This window comes from Phoenix dactylifera, chromosome 17 (assembly GCF_009389715.1).
Source record: "Phoenix dactylifera cultivar Barhee BC4 chromosome 17, palm_55x_up_171113_PBpolish2nd_filt_p, whole genome shotgun sequence".
In the NCBI taxonomy this organism is placed as follows: Eukaryota; Viridiplantae; Streptophyta; class Magnoliopsida; order Arecales; family Arecaceae; genus Phoenix; species Phoenix dactylifera.
Genome location: NC_052408.1, coordinates 2314520 through 2325658, shown reverse-complemented (window position 1 = coordinate 2325658; position 11139 = coordinate 2314520). Strand labels below are relative to the sequence as shown.

At 39.9% G+C, this 11139-nt stretch overlaps 1 protein-coding gene across 2 annotated transcripts; it reads right to left on the bottom strand.

Annotated features, from left to right (window-relative positions):
• Positions 1-5344: 5344 nt before the first annotated feature.
• On the bottom strand, positions 5345-9627 carry LOC103716368 (probable xyloglucan endotransglucosylase/hydrolase protein 30). 2 transcript variants are annotated; one of them, XM_026808196.2, is made up of 4 exons: positions 9240-9627; positions 9035-9129; positions 7213-7421; positions 5345-6137 (listed from the first exon to the last, which is right to left on the bottom strand). In XM_026808196.2, the coding sequence occupies exons 1-4, from the start codon at positions 9421-9423 to the stop codon at positions 5591-5593; spliced, it is 1035 nt and encodes a 344-aa protein (XP_026663997.2). In that variant the 5' UTR covers positions 9424-9627; the 3' UTR covers positions 5345-5590. The 2 variants fall into 2 exon arrangements, with proteins under 2 accessions (XP_026663997.2, XP_008802555.2); XM_008804333.3 differs by having other exon boundaries at positions 9035-9135; positions 9240-9625.
• Positions 9628-11139: the final 1512 nt, after the last annotated feature.

The window sequence follows — 11139 nt, the reverse complement described above, 5'->3', positions numbered from 1 at the left end:
AAATCGGCTATCTGCTTCAGCCCGAAGGTTCAAGTTGGGGTGAATGCGTCTTTTATGGCGATCCTGGAGATTGAAGAATAGGAGGGCACCTTGAGGTATCTTGGGGTCCCGATTACCGGTCATCGTCTTCGTCGGGGGGACTGCCTCCTCGTAGAGCAGAGCATCAACCATAGGCTGGAGGGGTGGCAGGTGAGCACCTTGTCCATGATGGGCGGAATCACTTTGGTGCGGTTAGTGCTCAGCTCTATACCCATCTACCTCCTAACAAATACTGTGGTGCCCGTTGGAGTGCTACAGTGCATGGAACGCCTGTTCAGGGTTTTCATCTGGCGGAGGCAGGGGAGTAGCAGTGGTGTCCATTTGTTGTCTTGGGACATGGTGTGCCAACCACGGTACCAGCTAGGGCGGTTTGGGGATTCACTCTCTGACCAAGCGGCGGGAGGTGTTCGCCACTAGGTTGGCAGTCAGATTTATACTGGAGCCGACGAGCCTCTGGGGTTTTCTTATGAGAGCCAAGTACAGGGGTCCGACGGATCCTTCAGCTTTACGTGTGGGTCGGCGGAGTTTCTTCATCTGGAGAGAAATTTGCTCCTGAGTTCTTGGAGTGCAATCAGAGATCAGATGGGACATTGGTGATGGGCGAGAGGTGGACCTCCTAGGGGATTGTTGGTTGGCTGACCTACCTTTATGTCGATGGACCACCCTGTTTGACCCCCGATGGCTTGAGGGTAGTAGAGTAGGCAATTTAATTGTCCCAGGAGAGCAAAGGTGGGATGATGTCTTTGTCAGACAGATTTTTGGAGAGTAGATAGCAGAGCGGGTGCTGGCGATGCCGCTCCTGGTGGGTGCGACTGAGGATAGGCGGGTGTGGGGCCGAACTGGCAGGACAAAGGTGAGGATGAGGGACCTATTGGAGTTGGTGAGGAGACCGGTGGCACGGCAGATTGAGAGGGGTTGGAACTGGCGGTTGCGTGTTCACCCTCGTATGGCCTTATTTGTTTGAAAAGTTGCTTGGGGGTGTTTGCCTACCAGTGAAGTCCTGGCTCGGCGAGGGATCAGCATAACCCCGGACTGCTTGACTTGTTTGGAGATGGAGGAGTCTATCTACCATGTGCTCTTTGGTTGTCAGCGGGCTGCTCAGATCTGGGAGTGTGCATCAGCTTTGTTTGGCTTGACACAGTAGTGGTCGTAGATAGAGGATTTTCTGAGCTTTCTGAAGGAGTCCTCTCGGAGGCCCGTCCTGGTGGAGCAGGGGATTAGGGCGACCTATCTGGCTTACTACAACTGGCTGAATAGGAACACCCGAATCTTTGAGCACAAAGATGTGCAGCTGAGGATGGTGGTGGATAAGGCCCTTCTTCATGCGGCGGAGGTCCTTGGCGTCACAACGTTGTCATCTCTTGGGCTGACTAGAAAAATTTGGGGCTCTCATTTCGCTCTTGTAGCGTCCAGGACCACCGTTGTCTCCTGGGAGCCCCCACCCCTTGGTTTCCTCAAGGTGAATTTCGATGGCAGTGTCAGGAAGAATAGACACACCAGTGTAGAGTTTGTCATCAGAAATCCGGAGGCCAGGCTTGGGGCGGTTGGGGGCCGACGTATCTTCGATCAGACTGTGGTTGGTGCTGAGGTCAGAGCTGCATAGGAGGTTATCTCCTATGTGCGGCGAGTGCTAGGCGCGGACCATGATGTCTTGGAGGAGGACTCAGCTACGGTGATCGAGTAGATCCAGGATTCGAGTCTTGCAGGGGGTGGGCTGCAGCTACCACATGACATCCATAGTCTCTTGAGGGATTGTGTCTCCCACCAGGCTGCTCATGTCTTTCATGAGGCAAACAATGCGGCAAAGTGGGTGGCATCCTTTGCGGCTCATCATTTATAGAATTTTGTTTGGAATAACAACGTCCCGGTCCCGTCTTCTATGCATTTTCTTTTTTTTCTGACTTTATGGGTGGCACCCACACCCAGTGTATGTGAGTCGCCGATGCACCAAAAAAAAAAAAACCCAAATGCATTGGGAAATATGGCCATTTTGATTACTATTCCAGTCCATGGCAATTCTAATGCCGATTTCAATTCCAGTCACAGACCAAATGCACCCCCAATGTACACCGTAATAATGTTGGGAAAGTTAAATTGCAAGACTCGAAGCCTCTTCATAAACTAGGAGTATAAACTTAAGATTGATAATGTGAAGGTGGGAAGCTTGGTAGCAGATAATGGTGTTATTGATATACTGCAGGCTTTTAGTTGCTCCAAGATGATGGTTACCAGGCCAAGTTAATTGATGCCACTTTAATAAGAATCGTGTTAAGAACATCAACCACCCAAATGAGCAGGAAAGGGCCGAGAGAGATGATCTCCCTCTTGGATCCCTCGATGGCCGTTGACAGAACGTAATCTAATATAATATTCTATGGCAAAGTGATCATGAAAACCAACAGTTGCAACCACAATAACAATCGAGTAAATACACCAGCGAGGAGATCATAGCAAATACCGACTAATAATGATAGGTTTTGGATGATAATAACAGCAAACCAGAACAAATGGTTGAGAGAAGCGTCAGTCACAGAAAACCAGGACCAAAGAAGACAACAAGAGAGAGGTTCCAAAGTAACCACATAAGATCCCGGTTGCCCTTTGGAACTTAAAGTGGTTACCTTTGGAACCTCTTAGGAATCAAAATAACGAGAGGGATGAGTAATTCCATTTGAGTCCCCAGACGTTATAGAATTATGAAGAGAGCATAGAAATTTAATAGAAGGAGATTCAGATATTCCCCTCTTGTACCCCTTATGTATACTTCATTACTTCTCCTACTAGAAGAACCATAGCTGTCCCCCGGGCCATCTTCCTCACCCTAGTACGCAGGGTTACCCTGAGAGGAGAGCTTTCTGAGACAAATTAAAAGGATGGAAACCACAGGAGAACCCATTGGAAGGATAAGATCATGATTGTTAACTCTAATGGTTACAACATAAACAAAATCTCCTAGAAAAAAAATTATCAAACAAAAAAAAAGAAGAATTTTCCAAAGTTTGGAAGAATTCATATGATGAGATATTTTCTAGCTAATAAAGAAAAAAAAAGATTGCAATATGCAGTCGTTGATGCACTTTTATATGTTAATTCACATTAAGACACGCATATGGGAGAGAGGCATGAATAATAAACAAGAGCAGAAGTTACCACCACAAACCACAATAAATAGCACTATTGCATCATAACCCCCATGTGTTTCTTTTGTAGATAGAAAAAGGTCCACTACCAGAAAACAAGCGTATAGTGATGGCCCGTTATCAGTCACTATTTGTGATGGATTAGTGACAGACAGGAATTTGGTCACCGTGGTGTGAACTTAGTGACAGATCGGTCACTAATTGACATTTGGATTTTCCCAGAATGGAAGAAGAAATCAAAAGCCAACAAAAGAAATAGAAACACCATGAAGAATGGTAGCATCTCTAAATATTGTGGAGGATCAATCGCATTTGCCAATCATGACAAACGACTGGTACATATCTTTATTCAATTAGATTTCTATAATAATTTTCATATTATTATTCAATCATCTCAAATCAGCCCATTATATGTTAATGAATTTTTTCTTTTCTCTTTTGTAGAAAATAAAGTTCGGTAGGGAGCCAACAATAGTGGAATCTTTTAATTGGACGCATAAGACAAAGCAAGGCATGTGAGGATATATGGATAAGAAAAGTGAAGCTGTCATGATAAGTATAATTTTTTTATGATTCATATATATTATTGACCTTGCTCATGTTTATCTCTTGTTTGATCCACCATAATATTTTTCTCTTCTTTTAAATCAACTGGCAGTCAAAGTATTCAGCTAAATACTCCAAAAAATATGGTGATGCCTCTACCTCAGATGCTCTACTACGTGATTATGTCTTGTGGTTTGAGGTAAGTGGTGTCCCAACACATGGCCATGTCTATAGCTTTAGTCCTCTGGAGGATCTCACGGGAATTATTGAGCAATCATCATCCTCTTCCACCTCTACAAGTCAAGCTCCAGAGCTGTACACGCGTAAAGACCTTCTAGGTATTCTTGAGCACAAAAAGAAAAAATGGCAAGAGGAGGTTCTTCAAAAGATGAGAGAAGAGATTGGCTTTGGACCAAGGCATTCAGATCAGGGAAGTAACGGTGATTCTGGTTCTGCTGATCATGCTTTATTATGATTGCTTTTGCCTTAGATGATAGGTCTTTGCATTCCTAGGAGGAATGAAATCTCTGTTGATCTCTATGACATACTTTTGGACTTTGATTTTGATGGATTTAGGACATGTTGATGCCTATTTTGAATGACATGTTCAATGACTTTTGCGCAATGTTGAACGCCTTTGCTATTAACAATATTATTATTATGAGCCAATCAATGTACTAAATGTACCAGGTTATTGGAATGTGATCAGTGACCAAATTTGGTTACTGAATTGTTTACCAAGTATTGTGACGAGCAGCCATAAACTTAGTGACAGGATTTTGGTTACTAATAATTGATTTTGCTCAGTGAGTTATGATAAATTAGTGATGGCAACCTTGTCACTAGGTCAGTGACGAGATTAATAACAAATTTAGTGACAAAATTTGTGACCATGTTTGGGACGACTAAATTTGTCACCGAAGGTTGTGACAGATCAGTGATCAAACTTGTGACCAAATTTTGTGACAAAATCAGTGACCAAGTTACCTTCCTCACTAACTCAGTAACTGGTTAGTGATGAAAAATACGTAATTTTTTAAATATTTAATTCTTGAATTTGTAATGGCTTAATGACAGCGGTTCTGTCACGGAGTTTAGTGACGGAATCGTCGCCGTCACTAAGAATTTAGTGACACGTGTTTTTGTAACAATTCAGTGACGGAAGCTCCAGTTATAAATTCCGTATTAGTAACCGAAAACATTGTATAGTGACGGAAATTCCGATCACTATACGCGTGTTTTCTAGTAGTGGTCATAATCTTATCGCGAAATTTCTTGATACATCATTAGCTGAGAAAAATCTCTAGGGAGCTGATTATCCAAGGAAAAAAATCCAAGAAATTCAAGAATTAATTTTCAATAATACAAAAAAAAATGCTGCATAATTAGAAGATGATTTGTTAGCGAAAGCATGTGGCCTCTAAACCACTGATTTGAGTCCAACAATTTAAAGGCGCTCATATAACTTAGAGACTTCTGTTAAGTGTAGTTACATCCAAATGCCTCTATAAAAGTATTAAGCAGAGCTCAATTCTCCCATCCATAATTTTCCAAGTTAATACATGCTTGATAAACCTCTAACTTGAAAGAGCTAAAAGTGTAAAATTATAACTTCTGTGTGCAATTAATTTAGTCTATTGAGGATCTTATAGCCTGATGAAAAGAATGATAGCACAAATTTTCTACCTATATATATATAGATAACTTTTCACTTTGGTGTTATATTACATGAGAAAAGGATAAGGTAAAGCTAGGAAAGACCCAGGAATAGCCATGACCATCCCACACAATACCTCAACTTTAAGAGCTAGCCAACCCCATTAATTACCATCATCCATAACCATCAAGGCATCAACCTGTCATCCTCACATATCTGCCTGCTTCTTAGGGTAAGTCCCTGAAACTCTAATTCGGCGAGACTTCGCAGGTTTCACTCGTCTCGCAGCTGTGGCACGATTGTTGCCACCAGGCCTCAGGTGCCCAGTATCCCGAAACCTGCTCCTCTCCGACTCCACCAAATCACAGTCGGGGAACGTGACCGGGTACCGCTTTGTGTCATAGCAGAAGGAGTAGGTCATATAGCGCTGGCGGAAGGCGAGCATCGCCTGTCGTTTCTCAGGAGTCATGGCAGCCAGGCCGGTGGCCATGAGCTCGGCATCGTCCGCACTGCAGTTCTTCATGGCAGAAGGGATCTGCTGGAGGGGGTCGAGGCGGCAGCCAAGGAGGGCGAGGTCGGTGAACTCGGAAACGAAGGGAGCGTAGCTGTAGTCGACCTTGTAGCGGCCACCGGAGGTGGCCCAATTCGATGCATCCCAGATGGTGGCGTAGAGGGACATGGGCTTTGATGGATAGTCACCTCCCATGGCCTCGGTCCGGCGGACCTCCCGGATCGGCGTGTCGTCGATGTAGAAGCTGGAGGAAGATATAAAAAAAGGAGAAAGAGGTGTGTTATTGCGACTGCTAGAATTGGTGGAGTAGGAGAGTTTGTGGCAAGTGGCAACCAGAGGAGGTGCAAGACTAGTACGTGCATAAAGAGGAAGCGTACGTAGGGCTCTGCATGGATAAGGGCAAATTGGCAATCAAGAAATGCTTGCCATGCAGGACTTACGTAGTCCCAAAAACTAACTGCTCCAAAAGAAAAAAAAAAAAAAAAGCCGAAAATAGTGTAATAACCTTCGGGAATGTCATTAGCTTGTACTTTAAAGGATTTCATTGAAATACATTGCTCCCTTTTTTTATTTCATGTGGTGCATTTATGGTTCAAACGCCAGGCTAAGTAGTCTGATTGTATAAATAAGACCATCCACCAACCATCAATCCTAATTGTTACAATGCTTGCCACCCATGCATGCCTTTTATTTCATGATAAAAAAATTAATTAAACAACTTCCTTAAATATGTTATAGGAGAAATAATAACCATAGATCAAGCAGGGCATGACTGGTGAGGAATGCAAACCTCCACAATCATAATTGTAGTATATTCGATTTTTTTTTGGATGTAACGATAACAATGATAGTTGGTTTTGAATGGAACAATTAAGAATGTGACCCAAATTTTTGGCCCATCAAATCTGCCAAGTATCCTAATTTTCAAGGTAGCCTACAAAATTTAGTTGGGTGCTGGGGGGTACTGTGAACACAAGCATGGCAAGTAGGCATCATAGTCAATCCTTTGCATCGCTGATAATGTTACATTGTTTAAAGGACCTACGAGTGCAAGATATATAAAATTGTGTAAGAAAGTAAGGAACTGCCAATTAGTGAACTGCCAAAAGAGACCATCTGAAATGGTTCATAGCAAACATATGCTTAGATGTAGGCCGAAGTGTGGAATTAAAAGATAGACACTTGAGCTTATATTAATGGGAGAAGGCTTGTTATTTTGATGATGTAGACTTGGGAGCATGGGTATACTGGAAACTGAATAAAGAACATGATATCTACCAAACAACCGAGAATTGATGCATAGGGTTATGAAGGCTTACATGATATTTTCAGTGGTCCAGATGATGGAGTAGCGGTGAAACTCCTTGGTCGGATCGAAGGGAAGATTGTAGCGCTCCTCGCGACCACGGCTGACACTGCCATTGCCATACACATTGGTCTGCACCCTCCATTCCTTGCCCCGGATGTTGCCCAAGAACTCAAAGTCGAGTTCATCATGGTTCTTCTCAAACACATCACCATTCGATGTCTGCATTGGTGATCCATACACAAATAATACAAAATCCATTATTCATCACCATAAAGAAATTGATTATTCAGCAATCATTTGTTAATTATTCCCAATAATTGCTTGTGATCGGTAAGGCCATATTGTTATTCTTAGTTTGGATATTCATTAATTTCAATAACTCCTATACTAGGATTGAGCTCAATAATACTAAGGGTATGTTTGGGTAATCCCGTATAATCCAATATGATTCATAAGAACACAAGCCAAGCAAGGCCCATTTTACATTATTCACAAAAAAATTTTAGAGTAAGCCAGCCTGAATCCTGTAGGAAGAAAAAATAATCTCACCAATTTTTGTTTCCACCCTAGAGAAATGGACGGGAAGAGATCCAATTGACATGAGCTAGGCCAGGCTTCATATTCGATAATATTAGACACAATCTGTGCACGTTGTTTAGAAAATATATGCTGGATAGGCCAGATCCAATTTCTATAGGATTTTTAGCTTAATTCTGTAGGAATATCCAAACAGATCCTAAATAAAGATCTTAGTTTAATAAGTTGACCGATAGAGGATTGGCAGCAGCCTCTAAATTCAGCAGAATAATTTTTCTGACATATATTTTTTGTGTGATTAGAAAAATTTGAAGTGTATCGCCGGGGCCCGGGCAGCATGAAAAACTCCTACTGCCACATAACTCGTGTTCTGCTCGAAATTTGACTCAAATGTAGAGATAGTTCAGTTTGTTTAAGCGCTACTTAATTAAGGTAGAAATACAAATAAATAAATATGTACTCTATATATATTACATATTCTTTTAATTTTGCTTGTATGTGGAATCATCGAATGATTATTTTGTAGTGTAATCATTCAAAATTAGTATAATATTTTATATAGAAAATATATTCCAATAATAATAGTAAAAATTATACTATATTTGAGATTCCTTCGGGTCGATCAAATTTGCCGATCAACGAAATTTATTTGATTCACAAACAAAATTTTATTGTATGGTAATCATCATCAGGAACTGTTCCAAAAAGACAAATCTATAGATATCTACAGCTAATCCTCTGTCCTACATTCAAATTCCATATATGTTATCTTTCACTCCTCAGTTTCCTTATTTCTATCGCAACCTTATCGCCAAATCTCTATCTCTGGTCAGTTCTATTGTAAAGTTTGATATTTAATTTTTTAGTTATCTCAATTTTATTAATTTGTATAAAAGACCAGGGTGGATCTTTAATCAAAAAATAAGCTATATAATTTAAATATAGTTTAAAATTTTAATGGTACATTGAAAAAAAAAATTTATATAAATGTCAGCATAATTTCTATTAGAAAATAAGTTATATGATCAAAATATATATTTAAATTATTTTATTTTATTTTTCCATGTGGTTGTATGATCAAATGAGCCATTTATAAAAATACCAAATATATCATTTTATTTTTTCAAAAAAATAACAATCACATTTTTATATTAAAAAAAGAACGAAAGTTCGTTAAAGAGTAATTCCGCCATCTCACACCACCTTTCCATGTAAATTCTAGCAATTTTATTAACTTGAGCAATATAATTTATGAGAGAAGGAAAAATAATAAAAGCCAAACAACGTCAACTCACATAAAAGGCGACGACGATGCCGGCCGTATAGTCTGACGGTAATTTGATGGAGGCGCTAAAGAGCCCATGGTGGTACATCTCCGTCGATATAAATCCTGCCCCTATAAATTAATTATATTTTATTATTTCTTCAAATAAGAAATTAAATAAATAATTAAATTAAAAATAAAGGGAAAATAGAAATAGATGACGGTCTTGAGATTACCGGAGTTGTGGTTGAGGATGAGATGGACGTTACGACCGTCAACAGAGCGGATGAGATTGCCTTCACCGAACAGCGGCGAGTAGCCTTCCTCGAACGCCAGTAGTGGCACGTCGAAGCCGGCCGTCACCATCATCGTTGCCACGAATATGGTGATAACAAACGACATCAATATATGTGGATCCATCTCTATCTCTTTTAATTTCCTTTTTCCTCTATATTTTTAATTGTTGAAGTATATTATAAAATAAAAAAAAGAAGAATGAGGTTTTCTCTCTCTCTCTCTCTCCTCTGTCTCTATCCATGGGAGGGATAAAGAAGGGAGGGAGGAGAAGAGAAGGATTTGAGGAAGCTTTTTCTCATCCTCTTCCTCTTCTTTATTTTTATATATGATAATAAGAGAGGAGGAGGAAGCGGAGGAGGAGAAGAGTTTTGGATAGAGTCCGTTAATTAGAACAGAAGGTGATGATGGGCGTTGACCGGGTTGCATGGATTTGAAGTTGGATTTCCACAACTGATAAGCGATTTTAATTATTTTATTAATATGATAATTTGTTAAATTATTGAATTAATATATTTTAAATGTTATTTAAGTAATAGTAAATGCTTTAAATATAATGTAAAATAAAATTATAATATATATGTCCTGTAAGATATAAAATAATTTGATTTGGTTGCCATTATTTCAAGCTTAATTTGACCTTACTTCCCGACCAAACTAAATATGAGCCTATGGATTAGTTTTTTGTAATCTTAAATTAGATTAAAATTGATTGAGACTTGAATCAATATCGATTCAAGCTTGGTTAATTTAAAGCTAACTGACATTTAATTGATTTAACGAATAAATATACATTAACTAAATTATTAATCTGATGGTCTGTTATCTATGCAATATTAATATTTTTGTCTTCTTGACTAATCCAAGTATTTTAAAAAGCTTAACCTAAAATTTGCAAATATTGGGATATGATGTAGAACATGGAACAGAAAATATCGCTATAGCAGGTTGGAATTTCTTTTTTCTTTTTTTTGTTTTCCTAGGCTTCCTTTTAGTTTTCCCTTGAGATTCTTCTTTAAAATTTTTTGAGAGTTTCCTTTTAGGATATTTTTCTTATAATATTTTTATTTAGATTTTTTATTATATATACACTAATAAGTATCTTAAAGCCTTATTGAGCCCAGCTTGATCAAACCGAGTCAATTTTTGGCTTGGCTTGAACTTAATTTCAAGCCTGATTTTTCGTTATGTTTGATTATTAATTCATATGAGAAATTTTAGTTATAAATTGCATAGACCATATTTTTATTTTTATTTTTGGTACTTAATTTCTTTGAAACTATAGGACTTTGGATCCAACCAATCCAATATATGAAGCCAGTTGGGTTGATTTAAAATATCGAATTCAAATCGAAATATTGAAACTAAATGTGCTTGAATATGATGCTAGGCATTGTTGGGTTAGCCATCTTCAAGTAGCTCAATGAGGCCTAAGCACTGAATACCCCAACCCCTCCCCCTCTTGTTGCTCGTTATTTAGATTATTTGGACCATCCACATTATAAGTGGGTGTTGCTGGAAATTGGACCTGAGGGCAGTCGTCGGCTAAGGAGGAGGAGCTCCAGCGCGAGAATGGTGGGTGGCGGTCCGTCGGCGAGCGGCGTCCTCCGGAAGACCTGCAAAATGCCGGTGGCCGGGGTTTCCGGCGCCGGCCCTCCGATGCTTAAGTCAGAGGGGGGCTTAATTTTGGAGAAGGAGAGGAACTGTATGTAGAAGTTCGAAACCCTCTCTTGGAAGGAAGAAGCCCCTTTTTAGAGGGAGAAGCTCCCCTTTTATAGGGGGAGTGCCAGGGTTACCTGTGATGTGACTGGACAAATTAATAGATTACCGTCACGATTCCAC